Source organism: Cynoglossus semilaevis, chromosome 7, assembly GCF_000523025.1.
Source record: "Cynoglossus semilaevis isolate Cse_v1.0 chromosome 7, Cse_v1.0, whole genome shotgun sequence".
NCBI lineage: Eukaryota > Metazoa > Chordata > Actinopteri > Pleuronectiformes > Cynoglossidae > Cynoglossus > Cynoglossus semilaevis.
In genome coordinates this window covers 8,618,330-8,641,516 of record NC_024313.1, presented here as the reverse complement: position 1 = coordinate 8,641,516, position 23,187 = coordinate 8,618,330, and the positions used below count along the sequence as shown (strand labels likewise).

Sequence of the window (23,187 nt, the reverse complement as noted above, 5' to 3'; positions counted from 1 at the left end):
TAAATTAAGGGTATAAATTTGTATGGGTTTGGGAAGCATGGACCAGTGAGGCCTCCTCCACATGGACGTAAAACCAGACCAAATTTCAAAACCATCATTTGTTCTGTGGTTTAATTTGGTTGACAGTACCTTCTGGTTCTCCAAATTTGCCTTTTCATACTGGAAATAGAACAGGAAGCAGAAAGGGTGTACATCTGTATATGTATACAGTTGGCCAAAACTAAGGGTGGCGCAACAGCAGAGGGTGCAGTGAGAGTTACACTGAGAGGAGTCTAGAAGGAAACAACAGATTAAAAACCCTGGATCCCACATAACGTGCCATTTCTTAGTAACCAATAGCAGAGCAGACAATTTAAACCTAGGATCAAAAATGTTATCTGTTCACAAGCCTTCCTGAACACAGATTAAGTCATCTCGACACTGTTTATATGTAAATATTAGTTTTAAAAAGAAAGCAAAAAAAAAAAGAACGAAATGAACAAGAATTACTGAATACCATCTACATCCAGAACTATTGCATAACAATTTAACTTTTGCTTGAAAAATCTAAATGTTTTACATATATTGAAACTAAACAGTTGGGCTGTCTTCATTGGAATAAAGCTCTTCATATTCACAATATTAACAAAACATTTGTGAGATTAAGTAATTAGAAATGGTGTGGCATAGAACAATCTTTCCAGCAAAACCAATCCACCACCAAATTTACGGCTAAAACATTTTCGCACAATGGCAGAGACACAGATGAAAATAATTTGACACATCGTAACTGCCGATGGCAAACCTAAACTTAAAAAAAAAAAAACTTTACAGACAATGTTCTGAAATCTCAGTGCCCAAAAGCAAAATTTGGCCAAAAAAACAACAACAAAAAAAACATGAAATACCAGGTGACGAGAAAGATCCATTAAAAGAAATACGTAGAACAGTCATAGTTTCACTTGTTCTGTAGTGAGGGAGTAACACAACTATGTTAGGACCTACTGTATGTACAGAGAGAGAGAGAGAGAGAGAGGAACAGAGAAAATGAGAGAGCAATAGAGAGAGAGAGACAGTGTCCTATGTCGACCTCCCGTCAGATTCATCGTGAATACACTTTGTCTTAGCTTTGAGCGCAAACTTGTCTAAGTCATTCCTGTCCAGTGCACCAGTCTACAGGCTGAATCAGGAGATCTCCGAAATGAGAAAAATGAAAGGTATTATGCCGGAATGATAAAGGCACACAGTCGAAAATATGTAGAACTCCTTAGTCATTCCAGCTTTCTGTCCAATATCTATTTAATAGTTGGATTTGCCACTGTCCTGTTTTGTTTCAAAGTGCCAGAACGTGTCAACCTGAATTTTGTATACATCATATGGATATATGTACATACAGAGTATTTGTACACATATATCTAGTACATTTTTCAATTTTAATTTTGCATATTCTTCTTGACATTTGTCCACATCAACAGTTGACATCTACCTGATGTTATTGGTCTTTCTGTTCCAGCAAGTTTTTTTTTGTCACAATCAGTTAATGTTGATTTTGCCGTCGATTAACCATTATCATGAATAATTTAGATTAAGCCACAGCTACCTGATCTGATTGATCAGATTGACAGCACTGATAACCATCCTGTAGTAAGTGCATCTCAAAGCCGGTCGTGAAGAAGCTCTCCTCGCCGTACCTCATGTATAATATATTGTCATGGCTAATGGTATGTGTACAACTGTAATAAAACCATCTTATTCAAACTGCTATTAATACATTTCTGTAAAAGGTTTCCCAACCATCCAACTGTATGCCACTGTTTGTACGCTGAAAGTGAATGACAGACTCAACGAGCTACAAAAAGGCCCCACAAACATTCCTTCAGTTGCACTTGTTTTCAGCGTCACATCTCAGGTCAATTCACTCACTCCATGTACCTTACAGGGTAGAGGCCACATATGCATACACACACGGTCTCACACACACACGCGCGCAGACACAAAGGCACAAAGTATTGCTAATGTTGAGGATGCATTGAGTGATAGAAAGGATCTATCTAAACATGTAAATGAACCATTTCACACATGCATCCTTTGACTCCTCGTGATAAAAACAGTTTCCATAAAAAGAGGTGCGTTATCTTTCTAACATGCAAAAAAACAAAACAAAAAAAAAACAAAGACACCCACACAGTTATAAACAAAATCTACTAATGTACAGTACCGGGGAAGGTACGCCATTTGGTATTTTAGCGCAGACAAACACGCACGGGTAAGCCAATGTATAAGACTTCAAAAACACGGAGCTGATCGTTACGTACAAATCTTAGAAAAAGCTAAGGGAGTGTTGTATATAAAAAACGGAACAGGAACAAAGTCAAAGATGTTCTCAGGCCAGCAGTCAGCTGACGCTCCATCATGACCTAACAATTTGAACTCACTGGGGCAGATTTGGCCGACTCAGCAGAGACAGTGGAACAGTTTTCTGAGGGATGAGGTGCCTCTAACTCTCCTCAGGACTTCTTCAAGTACTAAAACTCGGTTCTGCTCCCGCCCTGAACCAGTCTGACACCAGCAGTGTTTAAGGTCAGAGAGGGTGACGAGCGGGTCAGCGGACAGGAGAGAAAAATCTTGAGACCGCCGAAACAGGAGTCAACGACTGTCTTTTAGATCCAACATGGACCAATAACGTCAGAGGAGCTGGAACCGAGAAGGAAATGTTCAAAATCCAGCAATGTGCTTACAGGAGCGAGAGGAAGGACCGGACAAGTCACTGTGCAACTGTGTCACTCCAAAGCCACGGTTTCAAACAAGCAGCAGATGAGTCGGCAGCTACTCCAACACACACACGCACCCACGCACACACACACAGTTACATTCACATGAATAAGCATATAGCAATAGCAATAACTTCCGCTTCTCTTACTCCTTCCGATGCACAATGAAGAGATTTGATCTCTTAAACATCTTCTCCATGAGGACACTTCTTCGTCCTCCTTCTCATGTCCTGTGTGTTGTCCTCTGTTACCAGCCGATCAGGTTGGCTTTGGCCTTTTCTGTCAGCTTGCGGACACGTCCCTTAGAGGATGTGCCAAAAGTGATTGATGAGTCCTCAAACAGCAGCTGCCTCTGCTCCTCCTCAGAGTCCTCCTCCATGTACCAGGCTGACCTTCGGCCCTGGTTGCGTGTGCGCATGGACCCTCCTGCCTCCTGCCCGTCCTCCTCTTTTGACAGCTCCCTGCGGTTGGACCGCAGAGGGGCAGTCTGTGGAGGAGGGCTGAGTTCCTCGTTACCTTTCCTGTTGCTCCTTCTCAGCGGTGAGGGCTCAGGAGACTCTGCAGGTGGAGAGGATTCTTCAGTTCTGACTGTCCGAGGCCGGCCGCGTCGTCGTGGTGTCGATGCCACGCCCGAGTCTGACAGCACAGATGTCTCCTGCGCAGAAGACGCTCCTCCTTCATCACCTGTGGACTGGTCGATCTCATCATCGGGGGTCGGGCTCCTGTGATTACCACTCTTGTTCAATTCTTCCAGCTCCTGCTTGCTCTTCCTCCCCCTCTTTTTGTTAGGTGGGCGGCCTCGGGGTCTGGAGGGGCTCACTGGAGTTGGGACTTCTGGAGAACTCAGCGGTTGGTCAGTCTTGGGTTTTCGCCCTTTCTTTCCCACACTTAATGTCACTGGGTTACTGTGACCATTCAGGTGGACTGTGGCTGGGGCTGGAGTGTTAACTGGAGAGCCTGAGAGGAAAATGTCTATGTGAGATGACCTCAAAGATACACAGGGTAACTAAAGGTTTCTATTTAAAAACCTAATTGGTCTCAGGTCATTATTAATTAAAAGTCATTAGCGGTGTCAAATTAACACCAAATAAAGATGTGAAATTAATAACATTTTTAACATGATGGGCAGTAACGTTGACTGTACATCCACTAATTCAACTAATATGGATTAGTCACAACAATATATTTGTTCCAACAATATACAGGAACAAAAAATTATTCATGAATAATCACAGCAAGTCACTTATTAGTGAGCTTTATATAATATATTAAAATAAATGTAAGTAAAACAATGGCAGCGGTGGGATTTGAACCCACGCCTCCAGAGAGACTGGAGCCTAAATCCAGCGCCTTAGACCACTCGGCCACGCTACCATACCCATGCACGGCCCGGACAGTTCATGTGAATTAGGGCAGCATGCCTTACCAGGGGTAAGTCGTACTGGTGTTCTGAGTTTCCTTCTGGTGCTTCCTCCAGTGCTTCGATCAGCAGCTGGAGAGAGGGTCTCCTTGTCGGGAACCGGGGGAGTTGGAGCCGATGCAGAATTATGAGTCCTCAGTGAACGAGTAGACTCTGAAGAAGACAAGGAAGCATCTCCTCAGATTTACTCTTTAAAATTCAAAGGCCAGTAATAATTTGTATATAAATATATATTAAACCAGTGATATAAAAATATCCAGCCCTGTCAGGTTCCTGGACACTGCACTGCTCTACACTGTACACTGACAAGTGGCCTCACCTGCTGTGGTTGGCGTGCTGCTCGTGGTGCTGTGTGAGGCGGGTGAGGTGAGTGGGGAGTGCATGGAATGGCGTGCTGCACTCCGCGTTCTCCCTGCTGCTTGCGTGTCTGTTTTCCCATTCAACAACTGGAGTGGCTGTTTTTGGGGAACACTCTGTCTCAAGGAGGGGGGCCGCAAGGGAGGGGGCGACGGCTCCCTTTTTGCAATCACTCTGGACGATACGCGTCTTTTCCTCTCAGGGCTGAAAGGAGACAACAAAGTTTAATTACTAATCCACCAAAAAGAGCCACAGAAGAACCAAAGAAAAAAAAGGTACCTTGACGCCGTGCTGCTTGATGGAGACTCACTCCTCCTCCTCCTCCTCCTCTTCATGGCGTGCCGTGTCTGTCTGTCTGTAGTGAGTCTTGTCTGTCTGTCAGCGCCCCTCGTGGTCAGTTTATCTGTCAGACCGTGGATGGCCTTGTAGTCGGCTAAGATGGGGCTGACGTGCTCCTCAAACAGGGCAGAAAGCCTCAGACTCATACTGTAAATCTGAAGACGTTATAGATATTTGTTTAAAAGGTGTCTGGTGGATTAAACAACTATTTTATTTTATTTTTTGTGACAGTAAAAGACTCACCCGTGACTTCTTACTGGGTGTGTATGCTTTGGAATTGCTGAATATAAGCCTGACGTCTTTGCAGAGCTCAATAGGAGACTGGTACTTTCCATCGGTGAGTGTGTTGAGGACAGTTCCAAAGTCCATGGGAGAGTCAACTATTTGCAGGTAGTCCTTGTGTGTGAGTAGAATAAAGAGCAGATGAACAGAAGAAGCAACAAAACGTGGGGAAGGAGCAAGAGAATTTGGTGAATGTAGCTTTAAGATAAAAACGATTTGTTAGAATTCTACATTTCTCCTCGTACCAAGAGAACTCTCTTGGTTCTTCACAGCTAAACTACTGACCTTCATTCCAGTTTGTAAACACAGCGGTCTTTCTACACTATCGCCTTAATCCATAAAAACAACCTTTGTCTAACTGAATTACAGCCCCTTAAGCTCCAGACAGTGTAGGGAGAAATATCCATAAAAGTCTTTGGTTAATTTATCACTTTTTGTGTCCTTGGTAATAGGATTAACTTATACATACCGGATACTCCTGTAGGTCCACGGGCTCTCTGAAGGGCTCCGAGTCTTCACACTGGAAGATCAGGTCCAGCAGCTCCTTACAGCGCCCTCTCCATGCATGTGGGTCATATGAAGGAGGTCTGGTTCGCTGTCTGCGCTGCGTAGTTCGACTCCCCTACGTCGACAAATGACATACATTAATAACTGTATTATGCTGTGATCCTGCTGGGAAAAAAATTGAAGGATTTCTTCTTTTTACCTTGTGTTTTTGAGTGGATGTTCCCGGTGTGTTTGTATCTTCATCCTCTTCATCATCCTCCTCATCCTACAATGGAGAAAGAGACTAAGTTCATGTGCAATGAACTGTAAGAACGTTCTTTTTCCAATAAGAATAAAAAGGACACCCAACACCAAAAATGTGTGATGTCAAAATAAAGCTACAAAAGCTTGGGATCCACTGGATTAACAGAAAGTAAGAATGTTTGTTCACCTCGTCTTCTGAGTCAGAGAAGGTTGCCTTCTTCATGGTTTTATAAAGTGGCATAATATCTGTCATATTTTGGTCCCTGGAAAAGTACAAAAGGATAGGAAGTAAATAAAAAAAACTGCATGGGTAATAAATCAATTGATGACCCCCCCACTTTGTAATCCACTCACTTAATGAACTGCAGCATGAGGTCAGAGACAAACTTGGCGGTGGTGACGATGAAAGCTCCGGGTTCATTGAACGTCTGGGCGTTGTGTTCAATGTAACGGACCTCCCACATCAGAGAGGACAGTCGTCTGAAAGGAAGACATGCAGTTGGTTCATAGAGACACCTACTGTGTTCCATACCTCACAGTGTGGACAACGGGACTGTGTTACCTGTAGAAGCGGTTCACCAGTCTCTGTCGTATCGTGCTGAGGTCAGTGACGTAGGCTACAGCGGTGCAGTATGTGGGATAAGCCTGCAGGTCCACTGGGAAGGCAAACGGTGCAGCTACATCTGTGGGTGACAACAGGTGAGGGGTGACAGGCGAAGGGAGGATTACTACCAAAAAAGGTTGACAAGTCAATAAGGAGAAATGTCAAAGAAAACGCCGCTAATGATAACAGATAGTTAATAGTTAACTTCAACATTCCTGTTAAATTCACAGTTATCTTCTGCAAGGCCAAACAAAATCACAGCGCGCCAAAAATGCATCTGTAAGCACGATCCAACTTTCCTCCTACGCAAAATCAAAGGGTTCCTTTCAGTATAGAGCTGAAAGCAATGCTAACTGGTTTGTTTGAAAAAGAGAGTGTTTTTAGGCAATATAATGGAAAACATCTGTAACAAGAAAATGCACAAAATGATTAAGGAAGATGACAGACGTGGCTCATTTTGTTGATATCTCACACTGATCATTTACATGAGGATTAACGACATCCTCACATAAAGATCATACACGTTTAAAGCAACATATGCATTAACTTACTTCCTATTATTCCTCTTTAATATTAGAATTTAACTATGGATTCTGCCTGTGAGCCAACCGCAGCCCAAAGCACACAGCTAACAGAGAGAAGGCTTTAGAAGGATTACACGCTGCCGTTTGCAGGGGTTCATGTGTGCTTTTCTACCAACTATCACTAGAGGGAGCCCCACAGCCAGATTTCGTCAACCAGGGAGATTGCAGCAGTATAAAGTCATTGTCTAATATGACATTACATCATTTTATAAAAATACAAGCAAGCACTGACTGTCTGACTCAACATGCCAACAGCTTATTCCTTTGGAACAAAGGATCCACAGCTTAGCTGCTGAGCTCACAGGAGTGACTTATACTGCGAAAGTCATACTGTCATGACATACTTCCACAAGATCTGTAGCTTTCCGTTAAATGTCCACATTATCACACATGGTGAAACGGCACGCTTATCATAAGAGGAACTCGATGTTATTGTACCGAGAGTGGAGAGCTGGTCGATGGCTTTGATGATGCGTTCACACTCCTCTACGCGTGTGCGTGAGCCCCATTCTCCATCCACAGGGACGTACAGCAGCTCCTTCTGTTCCTCTTCTGTGAGCGGGACACTCAAGCCCAACTCATCAGGGAACGTGGCTATAATGGAAAGATGGTGGGATTTAATAAAAAGAAAAAAAACACATGAACAGAGAATGTGTGTCCCATCGTACGTGTGTGTATTTGGAAAACTCACCATCGTCAGGGACAGGCTCCATGTCCCATGGACTCATCTTCTCAGTGTCTCCGTTGTCCCAGCTGCAGGAGAAAGAAGTGTTGACATGAATCACTGACATTCACTACTATGCAGTTCAGTGTGTTTTCCTTTGGCAAAGGTGACGTGCAGTGTTGTAAGCGGTGGAAATCTTTCCCTGATGTTGTCCAACTGTTCCATGTCAACCATTCTGGACCAACTACTAAGGACGTCTCATCTGTTCTGAGTTATTTTAAGTCCAGAACTCATACAGTTCACATTAACAGAGATAAAATCCATACAGTTAAGATAAAAGAAAAGTCATTTCCACATGACTTTTATTCATGAGTCTTTTGTACAGACTGCTGTTAATCCAGGAATGTACTGATACTTTTACCAGTACTGGTACTGAGCCCTATACTTCATTCAAATACTTGTATTCAGAAATGCGTGCCAATCAGGCCGCCCAATATTTAGAATGGCTTTTCACTTCAACCAGTTTTGACAGCTCACTGTGTGTCGTGTGATTTCCTACTTCAGCTCATTGCCCTCATGGGCATGGTAGTCATCAGTGTAACCTTCCCTTTTTGTTCAGCTGGCTGTGTTCTTTTATCCTGAGTTTCAGTGATAGATTGTCTCATGTGACAACAGTGTCAGTTTGAAGACCTTCTGTTTAATAAAGAACCATTTGTTTCTTTAAGGCTTGAAATAGCCTTCTGGTTATAAAGAGGAAAGAAACAACTGGTAAACATTTTTCTTGCTTGGTGTCCTCACTCTGGTTTGGGTTGAGCTCGCAACCACACACTGCACGTCACCCTATATTCCACAGAGCTGTGCCATTTCTATAAACATAAAGATTTGAATTTTGTCATATACTTTTTGAGACTCTAAACCTAACGGATGATGTACTCAACAAGTACACAAATGAAAGTTTGTTAGTTAATATTTTAGCTTTTAACAGCTCAGTTAATATGTGAGCATTACCATTACTTCACATATGGTGACCCTATGAGTCATCTTAATGATACAGTAAATTCCTGTGACTGAATACAGTAGAACAGTAGTACAGTGACACCATCTGCAAACATACATGATCGTGCCCGTGTGACTTGTTTGCTTCAGTAATGTAAATGCTTTCAAGAGCAGCGAAATACATACCAGACGTTGTAGCACTGGAACATGCTGTCAGGATACTGAAGCTGGTAGGGCTCCTGGCTCTCAATGGTCCCGAACCACCACGCATCATCAATCACTGACCGGAACCTGTCACCTATGATGACATCACAGGGAAGTATTCAGCACCTGTTACTAAGCTGACCATTCAAAGTGGGGCACGGACATTTTTTTTTATTGGAGGATATTTCAGCCTGAATACACTCAGCGGTGCACTCATAAAAGTAAGGAACTCAAAGGCACTGTATTATATTTTCACCACAGACAACAAGTGAGAACATGTTGTATTTTTAACCCTTCACATCTATCATCATGCAATTATCTCCTACTCTAGTCAACAAAGTAAGCGTTGTCTGACCTATTCTCCACTGCCGGTCTCTGGCGTTTTCAAACTGCTCTCGCAACACCAAGAAGTCGATCACATCAGGCATATCATGGTATCTACAAGAAAGAAAACGGACCAACGAGAAGCTTTACTTTTTGGCATCTGAAGCACTTGTAGAAAGACACATGCTATATTTAACCAACTTTTATTTACAATGACTGAATTTGTTTGTTTACTTCATAGAAAAGGATCCTCCAGTGAGTCTCCCAGTGTCCGGATCCAAGAAGGAAAGTTTCAGGCAGCACAGCGTTGGTCGACCAACCTCATACTTGATGCCAACTATCTTCATCAGTTCCTGTTCCTGAATGTCACAAGTGATAGAATACATGAAGAACCTCACGGTTGAAAAACACTGCTTTACATGAACATTCATTTAAAAGACGAGAAATAAAAATATTATATTATATTTCAAGACCAGTGACTCTGTATTTGCTACCCTTTAATTTTTAAACTTAAAAACTAGACAGAGTAGAGAACACTTTACACACTGTAGGAAAGATGTACAGACTGACATTGACAATACTGTCTCCTCGCATGGAAAAAGAAAAGGAAATATACACCAAACTGAAAAAAAAATCTGTTGAGTTCACGAAGGCTGTCGAATGTTTTTTTTTTCCCTTTTCTTCTTTTTATTCCTAAAAAGTTTCACGCAGAGGGATGAACTCATGTACTGTAGTCTGCAGACATTTCTCTTTCAGCTGAAACATTTCAGGGCCAAAGAAAGGACATGAGAGTGAAACCAGTCTGACATACTGAGTTCAGATTCTGTTACTGCTATATATATGTCAACTTGTGAATTTGTGGTTTAGAACAGGTGTGGGTTTAAGATTGAGGCGATATGTTTGTGGGTTATTTTTCCCCTTTTTGTTATATTTACAGTGTATTGCTCTTCAAAAATACATTAAAAACTAAGTACCATCACAAAAACTGTGGTCGAAGACTAGACCATCAAACATTCAATTTGTCCTGAGCAGTTTTATAATTTTGTGCCTGTAAAGTTTACTTTTATGTTTGTAATGAACTGCATTATTATTAGTCTCGCTTTCCGGAAAGTGTTCCTCTGTGCGAAGCCTTTATTGATTTTGCGACATAGTTCTACTGTGCTCTTTATTATGGCCTTCTCCTCAGTGGTTGTAGGTAAAGAGACAAAACAAATCTACACAGGGATGTTGGATCCAACTCTCCCTCCTGACAGACCTGATTCCATCACTGTCAGATGATTCCTTACCCGGAGCTCCATCTTGTGCCAGGGCTGCTTCTTAGGATTGATGTTGTAAATCTTCTTCTGTCTGGCCATCTCTACGTAGGCTTCATGTCCCTGTCTGAAGTAATACACCTGCAAACACATATGCAAATATTAAACACAGCATGACTTTTTTTTTCCTTCTGATGTCAGCAGACGTGGTGAACGTTGTAAATGTGTGTACCTCATCTCCCATCTGGGGAATGTAAGGACATCTCCGTGGGACTGTGTCTGTGATCCAAGCCGAGGGAAGCCACTCCTCCAGAGTGAGCCCTTGCTCTTGAAACTCTGTCCTCTGAAGGTCATAGGGAATGATCAGGAGCCACTCAGTGTTATACATTTATACATAATAGTGAATATATAATCATTCTGCCATCATTGGGAGACAGACATGTTGGACAAACCTTTCTCTTCTCCTTTGGCTTCTTCTTCTTTGGTAATGTGCCATCTTTGTCAGGTTTCTCTTTCTTCTTTTCTTTTTTTCCATCTCTTTTCTTCTCCACATCTTCCTCGGAGCCACTGCTCTTCTTTTTCACCTTAACACTTTTCTTAGGCGGTTCAAGGTTGATTCCCGCGTCTGCTGTCCAGTCAGAATAATCGCTGGAATAGTCACTGTGAAGGATTAAGCGCTGATATTAGGTATTATATAATGTTGTGATTCCCAGACTTTTTTGGCTCGTGACCTTATTTTGACACCACAAATTTCTGGCAACCCCAGAGACCTTTTCTTTTCTATTATTAGTAATCATTATGTCACTGCACATGTCTTACCTGGAGCTGCTGTGGTCATCAGGCCACGGCTCTTTTTGCTCCTCCTCTTTCTCCTCCTCTGAAGAGTGTCCATTAATCTGGCGCACCTCCACCTCTCCCTGGAAACAAAACATTATGTTCTTTTCAAAAAATAATTTTATATATGATATCTTTTTTTATTGTGGGTCTGCTTAAGTAGATTGAGATTAAAATCTCCTTCACGCGTGAGATTTTGAGGAGGCATAAAAGTGTAATGTTATTATCTACCTCCGAGGTGCTGTCATCCTCATCTGCAGCCTCAGCACTCTGACGGCTGGTCTCCTCCATGGCAGCACGAGTGTGATAACCATGGTTACCCAGACTTCTCCTCCCCTCGTCTGCCACACACTCAGATGTGGGATGGACCTGGGAAATGGTAAATGTAAATGTGAGAACAAAAATAGGCATAACAGAAGGTGATAGCCGAGGTAAAAATAAAACAACGTAAAGAAGAAAAATGAGGCATACAGAGAGAGAGAAAAAAAGAACAGAAATAGTTCTGTATTTATACCTATAGATGGAAATGGATGATACAGCTCCCAGATGTAACTGGGAAATTGGTTTTGAAGTGACATGTGTCAATCAAGTGACAACCCCACATTTCTCACACAGACACACACACAGTCGATATAGAGAAAAATAAGTATTTTTTTCTTGTTTGCATGACTACAGTGATCAAAACAACAAGATCCTGTTTACTACTACTGTTACAGACAATCTCACCTTACATGCCTGTAACACAGTACTATCAATTAGTTTGACACGGTGCGTATGAGTATAAGTCTTATTATTCAGTGTTGACAGTGAAGCTCATTCTAAAAAGAACAGAATGAGTTCTATAAACAATCTCTTGTTTATCCACATGTAATTCATACTTTACACACGTGCACATACACATGAACTCATTAATATAGTCATGTGTGCTCAACATTTCTCGTACTGATGATGCCTTTATGTGCTTTATATTAACCTTCAGTTTAATTCATTCAGAAATTCTTATCTAGTTTACAGACTTAAAGTCTGTACCCTCTCGTAATGTAATAATTTCTTGAATTATCTAAAATGGTTTGTTACCCTGCTCTCCTTAGGGAGTGAGTGGATGGTACGTCTCCTTCTTTCAGACTGGTAAATATTGATTTCCTCCTCTCCTTTAGCCTCACGCCAATTCACTTGTCTCCTGTAGAAAATAATAAAACATACACACACTGTCAGCTATTAAGTTACAGTGTTGACATGTTAAGACACAGACAGTAATATTTGATGGAGGTTTTTTTGTATTTTGATCTTTGTGCGTAGTTTTCTTTTTTTTTCTCACCTGACGGTGGCATCCTGCAGCTCGGGAACCAGCACCCTGCGGCTCCAGGCCACCAGGTCTCCCTCTGTGGCTATCTGGCTGCGTGGGGCATTACTGTGCATCTGGCGGACACCCTCGATTTGCCCACTGCGACGAAGACCAACATTTGGCGGGGAATGCACCTCAATTGGGGATCCAACTGATCCTGAAAAGCATAAATTACTTATAGAAATGCTATAATTTATTTCTAAAATCAAACCCTGATTTAATAATTTAGTTAAAAGAAAACCAGGATTTTCTTATGAAGGGTATTTTGGTTTGTGCTTTTCTATTTTCCACATTGTGAGTCAATAAAGTAACAGATTGAAGCAGCTTATGTGGAGACCAGTGACCACTTCAATTTTAAATTACTAGCTCACAATAATACATTTTAACTTGAATTTACATGTATAAATAGCTCAAGTCTTTTTGTTAACATCAAATAGAAAATGTTATGTTTATAGGACATTTCTGTCAGGATTGTGCTCTTACCTCTGCTCGCCCTGTTGTTTGCTGTAGCAGCAGCAGTAGCGGCAGGAACGTCATTCGTCGTTCGTCTTTGGTCTTGTTCTTGCTGCAGCCTCTGAATCATCGTGTCCAGGGGACTGTGTCCGTCCACCGCCTGCTCACTCACCACCTGGTTCAGGCCTGACAGACAAAGAAGAAAAAAGATCACTCAGTGAAAGAGCAAGAGACAGGAAACCAAATCTGGTAAAAATTAATATATTTGAAATCCGTCAGGCATACAGCTCGACCCCAGCAGCTAAAAATGTATTACTTCATGTCTCAGTGCACATTCCACTTTGCAGAAGAAAAGGGCAATGGGGGTTTCCCAGAATCCCAAAGAATCCCAAAAATAACTTTAATAAGGCTGCCAACAGGGCAGGTCAGACACATTACTGTACATCTACCTTCACGTTTCCTCTGTGCAACGCTTAAGAGCTTTGATTAAAAGTTAATGTTTCTTTTTATTTATTTTTAAAAGTGTTTAACTACCCTATTGTAGCCATTATGAGCTGGTAATATAAAACACTATTAATTTAATTCCACTCAGTCACAAGACAAGTTCTTCAGTAAACATACACATCTAAACAGGTCCAGTTGGAAATAGAGCTGGGCGATGTAGCCCAAAAATCATATCACGATATTTACTTAAGTCACAATATACAATAAATACCTCAATGTTAAACAAACATATTCCAAATGACAGATGTATCCTATTTTAAAATAAATACATTTGAATCATTAAATGCTAAACGTTTATTTAATGAAAATATACTTGAATTTATTTTTAACAAAGCACTTTCTCCTTTGTACAAACATGTCGATTTTTAAACAGAACAGTGAACACTTAGGATTTTTTTTTACTTGCAACTTGAAAACTGAATTAATAATAATGCCACTGAATTAAAAATGGTTATTTTCCATATCTGGAGTCTTTGGAGACCACACAGCAGAGATCTGTGACTTGCATGGACTCAGATTACACTTGGGTCTAAATTCGGCCCCTTTACCTGAAGAAGTGACTCCCATCTGTGGGATCAGCTGCTCTTCCCTGCAGCCCTCTCTCCCCGGCACCAGTCGCTGGTATCGAGGCGGGTGAGGATTTCCATCCACATCTACCAGGAAGGGAGGGGGCATTAGGTGCGGAGCCTGCTGAGTCTGCTCATCCAACACATAATTGTTGGCATCGCGGATCAATGGCCGATAGTCAGTGTGGAAGAACATCTGGTCCGCAATCTGACAAAAAACGATTGGGTTCATTAAGGTTTGGCAAAGAGAATTTGAGGCCATCTTCACCTCTAGATGATAAATTGTAAAGTTAGAGGTGTTAGATCAAGTGTAGGTTTGAGATTTTTTTTTACACTGTCATACTTGCTGCTGGAACCAAAGCCAAAGATCAGCAGGTGTCCATGGGAGTCAGTGGCAGAAAAATGCTGCCCATCTGGACTACATTTGCAGTCAAACAAGGCACCGTGTCCTTGACCCTCAATCTATACACGGAGACAGAGAGGAAAGTAGATCATAGTATCACAGTATTATACTACCAGGTGCAATTACATGGACGTGTAGCACTTGTATTAATCCGACCACTTTGTCCTGGGTCACACACATGATGACCAGTACTGTTTACCAAGATATTTAAGTTCCACATAAGAACTGTGTAATATTACTTTCACAAAGTCATACATCACATCAATGCATATTTAAAATAGCACATCATTTATTTAATAAGTGATACAGTGCCATCAATAAATAACAAGTAAGGGAAGAAACACATGAGGAATTTCTCAAGTAATAAGTGAGTTAGCGAAGGGAGCTATTGCTGAATTAAAAGGTCCATGTCTTGTTTTTTTGCTGTAAACATATTTAAAGTTTCAAATCATACTAAACACCTGGGATGTCCCCCCCATTCAACCACAGTAGCACATACAAATTTTACTGCAAGCTGAACTACATCCTTAACGATTTTTTTATTTGCTGAAAGAAAAAGAACAGTTTTACTATTACACACCTAAGGCTAGAGGTCGTGTTTCAAACATGTAGTCAATGTAAAATAGAAAATGTACTAGCAGAGCAAATCAGGTGATATTAAAAAAATGTCCAAACTACGCTCCATTAGAGAAACAGTCCTGCCCTTTCGGAAATGCACCTTTCTCCTAAAAATTATGTTGTTCTTAAATACATAGTCAGAGACAGAGACAGAGACAGAACCAACAATAATCATAATAATAACAATAATAACAACTTGAACATTACTGATCCCACAATTGAGTAATTATTGCGTTAACTGCAGATCTGCTGCAATAGGCTGCCCCTTGGAGGCTCCAAAAAAACGTATTCCTGTTTATTTTTTCACAGTAGAATTTTTTTTGAGTCATTATTGTGACTACAAGAAACAACAACAGTGAATCTGTATTTTTCTAAAAATGTTTTATCCTCCATGAGGTCCAGGGCCTGTTCAAGACTGATCTCTAACTGCGATCAACACCAGGACTCAAACGACTGACCAGCCCTCTGGGTGAGTCACTTGTTTTGAGGCCATGATGAATGACACCCTCAGTTACCATGGAGACACAAGAAGGAAGTACAACTTTTTTTCTGTTCATGTAAATTAGCAACCCAGATGAAAATCTATGGCCACATGTGCACACGAGTGCAGTGACATGAGTTCACTACTGGCATGACTCATGCACACGGCCCTGCACAATGATGCACTGCATGGAGGGGTGAGTGTAGGAGAGTAAAAGAGAAAGTGAAAGTACAAAGGTAAAAAGAGAGGAGGAGTGGGTGAGAGTAAGAATGGGAGACATAGAGTGACACTGGGGAGGGAATAAGGAATGAATAGGCAAATAAGAAATTAATATTTTACAACACAAAACAATATTAAATTATAATTGTAATTATGTGTAATTCTATTAATGCGAGAAAACTGCATCTTCATCTGTTCATGTTCAGACCTAACCAATGAGCAAGGCAGTGCAACTGTGATTTTAATTCCACTGTGTGTAAAAAAAAAAAAACTTCTATAAAAGCATCATGTCTTGAAGCCTTGCACACTCTAGTTGCAAAACGAAAGAGATAAGTGGCTGTGAAAAAAGGGTTAAGGGTTTTCCCCAGGTTTATCTGTCGTCAAATAAAGACAGACACAGAGTATCGACCTCATTCAGGTGTAAAAAGGTTTCCAACCGAAGCGTCCATGCAGCCAGAAAAGCAGTGAAAGCCGGTGTCAGTGAGAATCTTACCATGTTGAAATAGGAGCGGATCTTGACCCCCCTGGCAAGATCCCAGACTATACAGTTCCCATCATGCCCCGCTGAGAATAGGATTCGTGGATCGAAGGGGTGTGGCTCCAAAACAAACACCTCGTCCTCATGACCCTGTCATTAAATGACACAGAAGTCGGGTATAAGGCACTGTTAAGAAACGAACTGAGACAGGGGGTGGAAGTCAATGGGGTGTAGTAGTCCCAACAGACCAGAACTGTGAGTAAACATTTGAGCTCATTAATGCCGAGGCAAATATTAGCACTTCCCCCTGTTTGTCTGTTAAAGCCACTGTCTTACAATGGGTGTTTAATGTAAGAAACAAAACAGTCCACTACTGATTACTGCAGTAATGGCTGCTTCATTACACGAGATCCTGCTCTTATGTTGCATCAAATTTATGCTAAACTGACCTGACTTTAGAAATTGACTTGATCTCCCCATGTAATCGTTCACCCCGGCTGCGGTAAAATAAGCACATGCAATACCTAACTATGTAACTGTAGGGTCAGTACTCCCTGTGTCCATCAATTCATGCAATCAATGTAGAAATGTTCAAAATGAAAACAATGAGCACTCCAAAGACACTGGTTTACTACTGATTGTTACATATAATGTTGAAGATAATTCAGCAGTTTAACTGAAGCAACATAAAAAACAACTGGTGCAGTGAAGCGACTGTGAAAGTCTGGGCAAAGATTTTTAACAAGACAAATAGCTTTAGGAGAGTGACATGGGCAGGAAGTAGAGATTGAATATTGTGTCTTTTTTCAGATACACAATTTATAATTCTGTATATTTTTACTCTCCAGGACAATACAGAGTAAAAGTATGATCTGCACTGCATTGCTTTTCTTTTGTTAAATCATACAAATGTGATTTTACTGTGTTTGTGTGTGTTTTTTTAATTATCTCATACCATCAGCACATGGACGAGATTTCCGGTGGTGGAGTTCCACACCTTCAGTGTCAGATTGTTGGCTGCGGTGATCACTGTGCTGTCATGTCGATCCCACGCTACCATGGTAACCTTCAGCTTGGTCACCTTGTCTTCCAGTGGAGGAGGATTGTACTTTCTGTGGAGAGGATGACAACATTATATATATATTATATATTATCATCTAGTATGTGTTCAATGTTTTAAAGTCTGTACACACCAAAATATTTTCAAAATAATCAATCTTTGGGAAAGACGCTTATTTTTGTACACAGATTTTATCTGTTATTTATTGTCCCTTTCATAGTCTTCACAGCTTTATGTCATCATCCACTGCAACAAAGTCAGTCCAGGTATAGTGAGAACCAGGAATCTAAAAATAATTCATTGTTGTCACCATTGTAGTGACATTGCCTGGCATTATTGATGAGGTGTAAAAAGAAAATCATATTTCATGTCAGTGCATATATTCATGGACTTTTGGGAGTTATTTTTTCAATATTATAGGATATTTTGGGACAACTAGAAACAGATTTTACAGTACTGTGGGTCCTTTGGTATTTTGCTGCCTGTCACTGGTGTCCTTTTATCAAATGTAGTTGAACTCCACAGAGATTCAATATTTAGTCTGAAAACAAACAGCTGCCACAAGGTGCAAACACGTTTTTATTATTTATTATGTGGTTACAATAATGAAAACACTCACCTAAGTATATTAGAAAAAAATATATAGCACATAAAAACATAATATAAAAACTAGACTGTGGACTTTATAACTAGATGTTAATTTCAGTTTTTTTCTCAAACAACAGGTCTTAGATTTAACGCTTGATTTTTGTGGATATATAACTTGACATTTTAACCCACAGGACAACCTTAGCCCCTGGCGTTGGGCTCAGAGCAGAGCAGTTCTGCTGACCACCACACACACAGCCACACACTCTACGTAGACATACACTCACTTACCCCGGTAATTTGGTCTGCATGTCCAGCAGAATGCTTCTCCAGCCCTGAGGCTGCAGCTGCCAGATCCTTGCTGTACCGTCCCTGCTGCCACTCACAAACCTACACACACACACACACACACACACCCACACACACACACACACACACCCACACACACACACACACACCCACACACACACACACACACCCACACACACACACACACACACACACCCACACACACACACACACACACCCACACACACACACACACACACCCACACACACACACACACACACACCCACACACACACACACACACCCACACACACACACACACACACACACATTTTATTAACACAGAATCATGTGCAGCAGCTAAAATGACACTTCTACTCAAGGTCTTTGCAGTACAATGGCTGCTTTCATCAGCACACATCAGTACAAAACTCCTGTAAAGCACGGTTCTCCTTAGTCCTCCCTTTTACACTGACAGTCTCCCTGCCTCACCGCTGCACTCAGAGAAGCCCCAGAGAATTAAAGCTGAGCGTGTTTTTTTCTGCAAACTCCACACAGATAAACACATATATTCGAGCTGAGTTGGAGCATGAGACAAATAACAGTGAGTGCATGAACGGTCAAGTGTGTGTTGGTGGGAGAGAACTGGAATAAAGAGTATTGGAAACATGTATTAGAAATAAGTAAGAAGGCTGTTTTTGCTGACACGAACAAGTCACATTACAACACCCTGAGGTTCTCTTATAAACAAACCGGGGTGCCCAAGCAAAAAAACAACCACATCAACAATGTGGCACATGCAAAACGCAAAACCTGTACAGACTCACCTGTCACTGCAATGTGAAAATTGGATGCTGTCAACTTTGTCCTTTGAGGGAAAAACAGAGGGAAAAAGTCAGAACAGCATTTTTTTCTGCAGTCCTTTTAAAACACTTTTATTTTGCATTATAAAAAAAGTCTCCCTTTTAAAAGAAAAAACAAATTTATTCTAAAGATTTCACACCAGCATTTAAATCGCCAGAGCAATTCATTAAGGAAAGTAGATAAAAGCCATTTAATTGAGTTTCCACTGCCAACATATATAATTATATCTTATTATTATATCACATTATATCTAAGTGAGATATAATGTGGAATAATTGTCTAAATGTTTTGGTGTAAAATGTCAATAAAATTGGCCAATGCCAGGTCAATGTATTATTGAATTATTATCAAATAAACAATAATGGATGAAGTGTGTTTTCTTACTGTATGAGACTCCAGTTCAGAGATCTTCTCTGGCTGCCCTGAACCAAAGTAGTACACCCTGATGATGTGATCTGTGCTTCCTGTGGCCAGGAACATCCCACCTGAAAACACATAGGGTGTCAGAATGACTTTAGTATGACACCCAGGGGTCAGACACTGAATACAAATCACATTTTTATTATGCAAGCTAAAGTGACAGAGAAGGTTGAGAAGTGTGTTGATGGTCACCTGCACTGAAGGAGGAGCAGATCATCTGGACCCCAGGCCTGGAACGCTCTGTGAATTTACTCGGCCTGTGACTGGACAGAGAAGCAAGAACAGTGGATTCAAATTTTTGTTTAGTACAACACAGTTGACGTCCACTCCAGCCTCGGTGTAACAACCTGTATCAACCTAGGAGATCTATGTAGTGATAATGTCCACACTTTATGTTACTGGTGTAATTACAGTGTGCATCATCGTATCGATTAGATAAAACAAAACACTAAAAAAGCACCAAAAAAAAAAAGCTTTTTCAAAATATGTGCTGTCATATTCCTCACCCAAACTTTAATGTCCGTGCATCCCACTGCCAGAAACAGATGGTACCGTCAGCACCAGTGGAGGACAGGTAGCGCTTGGAACCACTACAGAGAGGTGAAAACTGCAAGCACACCCGAGAAGTTAATGTCAAACTCTGTCACGACATTATTTATATTCCAAAGACTACAGACAGATAAACTAATGCAACAGAAACTAAATAAGAGCGAGCACATTAGGCAGTGTCCATAGCAAAGATTGAGTGATATATTAGCAAAGAACATTGTACTTAAAACCAACAATATAATTTACAAATGTGTGTTTTATCTGATGTCGTCCTCCCAAACATCCAACACATCCATTTCCTCCTACCTGTAGTGAGGTGATAGAGGCGGCGTGTCCTTCTAGCACAGCGAGAGGTGCACATGTCTGCAAGCACCACACCCTGATGGTCTTGTCACAGGAACCGGCGGCTATCATGGTGTTCTCGTAGCTGACGGTCATGTCCGAGATCTCAGCAGCATGACCACGCAGCGTCGCCAGCAGGCGTCCGTCATCGGTTCCCCAGATCTTAACAAGACAGTCATCGGAGCCCTGGAAGAGACAGGAGGGAGGAGTCAGTGTGGCTATGGACCAAGACTAGAGATTTGGTTTGAGTTTGAGAGGTTTCCTGTCTGCTTTTGAATCACAGGTCCCGTTAAAGAATCAGAGGATTTAAAAAAGAAAATAGGACTCTCCAGGTGGGATATAAATGATTAATCTGTGGCACAAAGGATATTTAGTCTGGATCATTACACCATTGGTTTGACCTGATCGCTGCCAATAATGATGATGCCTCTACAACTGCCATGTAAACACATTTCCCATAATGCTGAGTAACATAAAGTGTTTATCCGAAAAACAAACAATCTTGTAAATGTTTTCATCTCAGAATCCCAGCTTCACAGCATGTGGCAGGAAAACCAATCCAAATTCCTGCTCCCACCAATATTAATCTCTTCAAAACAGCAAAGTTGCAATCCGCAAGTAACTGTACAGTACGATCACTCAAAACAACGGAGGAGAAGAAATCCTGAATTACCTCCCAGGACTGATATTTTTCAGTCCTATAAGACTGACCTGCCCACACTGTGTGTAAACCCAGCACTGGTTGAAATAAGGCAGAAAGAGAGAGATAAGTGTAATCTCTCAGTGTAGAGAGAGACTAATGTGTAGTGGCTGAAGACTCAGTAAGACCTCACAACATGTCTCATTTTGACCAGTGTTGCTTTAGTTTTCTCTTTAAAAAAAACTGTGCTGAAAAGGTCTGTTAGATACAGAACAATTTTATACATTTATCCAGACGGAAATCAAAATTAACCACTGATTATATTTGTTTAAATTAAATGTGTATGTGTGATTAATACAAGACATTACAGTGGTGAACTGTGTTTTAACTGTATTGGTATAATGTATTATTTTTTTAGTCCAATTAGAGTACACAAAGATGCAGTAATTTGTAAGTTTAACAAGTCAACCCGTGGGATTTCTTTAAAACAGAACCCAGAAGCAAATGCCCAATTTAAATGAAAAAATATTTGCAAACAGCCAGAGGGGATGCAGATAAAAATATCCAACCAATATTGAAAATATTATTATTATTTTTAAAATTCAAATTACACACACACTATCTTAAACAACTGTGTTCTTTCATTTTCATTAAAATCTTAATGTGAGAAATGTGAGAAAAAGAGAAATGTGTTTTTTACATTAGGAAAATACCAGACACATATCACAGTACTTTTGGCTATCATATGACAGTAAACAACTAACCTGTTTCCAACACTGGCATGATGATAAATAAATAAAACATTATATTACAGCTGTTTGCTGATACCTAATATATCTGCAAGAAACTTTAAGACAGAGTGCAGTCAACATAACAGACACTAACACGTCCTTGGTATACATCTTGAGTACTTTTAGCCAAGATCACACACAGAGCAGAGTGTGACGAGAGATGTAAATGTTAGTGGACAGACGGCTGGCACAAATTAGTAGTGACAACCTAACACTAAAAAAAATATGGACAAAAAAAAATCTAAAAATCTAAGAAAGATGTGTAGCACAAACTTCCCACAGACGTGAAGTTATGGTGTGTTATATCCAATTTATCTATAGTCACAGAGACAAACAATCAATAGCAGCAGGTATAATTTGTCCTTCCTAGTGGCCATGATAATGAGCTCGAAGCCCCTTCTAAAGCTATATTACTCAAATCAATATGGCCGTTTGCCAATGGACTGTTTAACCAAACCTATATGCATGTGGCCATTGATCACACATGACTACAGTAAATGTAAGGGATAAACTATTTAATCAATTACAAGTCCTGCCTGCCACTGCAGCAAAGTCAGAGAAACGCAGTCCTAATTCAAATACGGGGGAAATATATAAATAAAATTGATCTTGTGATGAAAGGAGACGGTGAGAAAAAAGGGAGAGAAAAAAACTGAGCTGTGAAGAAAGAAAACAAAAAAAGGGGAGAAGAAAGTGAGGGAGACTAAGAACGAATTTTAATTCTGGCATTTAGCCAATGCCTCAGAGGAAACATTTTCTCCTGTTATGATGAGAAATAGCAAGGAGGGAGGTGTGGGGGGAACAAAAGAGAGGCAGTGCAGCATTTGGGACGAGGGGAGAGAAAAAAGAAAAATAGAGAGAGAGAGAGAGAGAGACAGAGAGAGAGAGAGAGAGAGAAAGGGAAAAAGAGAGACAGAGAGTCAATCCACCCCCCGCCTCCCCTCTCTCTCAGCAGACAGCCATTTTTAGAGATTTAAGAAGTGAAAGCTGAAAATGGTGTACAGCAGCAGGCAGAAAGCAATCAGACGAAGGGCAACGTTAAATCAACATTATCTCATTCTTTGTTCGATATTCAACACAGAGCTGGAGCACTGTAGCACGGACTTTAAACTGACACCTTACACAGCAACATGAGCAGTTCACTATACTTGTTCAGGAACCCAAAGTCAACTTCTCTGCTTTCAAATTACTTTTTTTTTTTTGCTCTAAACGTGACA

At 40.8% G+C, this 23,187-nt stretch overlaps 1 protein-coding gene and 1 non-coding gene across 2 annotated transcripts in view; both read right to left on the bottom strand.

Moving 5' to 3' along the window:
• Positions 1 to 396: 396 nt before the first annotated feature.
• The window catches only part of phip (PHIP subunit of CUL4-Ring ligase complex), a 28,332-nt gene continuing 5,541 nt past the window's right edge, over positions 397 to 23,187 (bottom strand). The window contains exons 8-40 of the mRNA XM_008313196.3: positions 20,504 to 20,725; positions 20,155 to 20,255; positions 19,841 to 19,911; positions 19,613 to 19,713; positions 19,192 to 19,232; positions 18,368 to 18,466; positions 17,384 to 17,540; positions 16,444 to 16,578; positions 14,565 to 14,691; positions 14,212 to 14,439; positions 13,190 to 13,345; positions 12,680 to 12,863; positions 12,439 to 12,541; positions 11,593 to 11,730; positions 11,347 to 11,444; positions 10,980 to 11,187; positions 10,760 to 10,870; positions 10,561 to 10,668; positions 9,509 to 9,633; positions 9,306 to 9,388; positions 8,933 to 9,044; positions 7,778 to 7,839; positions 7,525 to 7,680; positions 6,461 to 6,581; positions 6,253 to 6,378; positions 6,086 to 6,161; positions 5,855 to 5,920; positions 5,618 to 5,770; positions 5,110 to 5,262; positions 4,807 to 5,021; positions 4,490 to 4,731; positions 4,177 to 4,323; positions 397 to 3,707 (exon numbers count right to left, since the gene is read on the bottom strand). Of these exons, the coding sequence (XP_008311418.1) occupies positions 2,998 to 3,707; positions 4,177 to 4,323; positions 4,490 to 4,731; positions 4,807 to 5,021; positions 5,110 to 5,262; positions 5,618 to 5,770; positions 5,855 to 5,920; positions 6,086 to 6,161; positions 6,253 to 6,378; positions 6,461 to 6,581; positions 7,525 to 7,680; positions 7,778 to 7,839; positions 8,933 to 9,044; positions 9,306 to 9,388; positions 9,509 to 9,633; positions 10,561 to 10,668; positions 10,760 to 10,870; positions 10,980 to 11,187; positions 11,347 to 11,444; positions 11,593 to 11,730; positions 12,439 to 12,541; positions 12,680 to 12,863; positions 13,190 to 13,345; positions 14,212 to 14,439; positions 14,565 to 14,691; positions 16,444 to 16,578; positions 17,384 to 17,540; positions 18,368 to 18,466; positions 19,192 to 19,232; positions 19,613 to 19,713; positions 19,841 to 19,911; positions 20,155 to 20,255; positions 20,504 to 20,725 (4,935 nt within the window). The 3' untranslated portion in view covers positions 397 to 2,997. The remainder of the gene's footprint in view (positions 3,708 to 4,176; positions 4,324 to 4,489; positions 4,732 to 4,806; positions 5,022 to 5,109; positions 5,263 to 5,617; positions 5,771 to 5,854; positions 5,921 to 6,085; positions 6,162 to 6,252; positions 6,379 to 6,460; positions 6,582 to 7,524; positions 7,681 to 7,777; positions 7,840 to 8,932; positions 9,045 to 9,305; positions 9,389 to 9,508; positions 9,634 to 10,560; positions 10,669 to 10,759; positions 10,871 to 10,979; positions 11,188 to 11,346; positions 11,445 to 11,592; positions 11,731 to 12,438; positions 12,542 to 12,679; positions 12,864 to 13,189; positions 13,346 to 14,211; positions 14,440 to 14,564; positions 14,692 to 16,443; positions 16,579 to 17,383; positions 17,541 to 18,367; positions 18,467 to 19,191; positions 19,233 to 19,612; positions 19,714 to 19,840; positions 19,912 to 20,154; positions 20,256 to 20,503; positions 20,726 to 23,187) is intronic.
• On the bottom strand, positions 4,043 to 4,124 carry trnal-uag (transfer RNA leucine (anticodon UAG)). The gene has a single exon. It is a non-coding gene; the product is annotated as a tRNA-Leu (tRNA).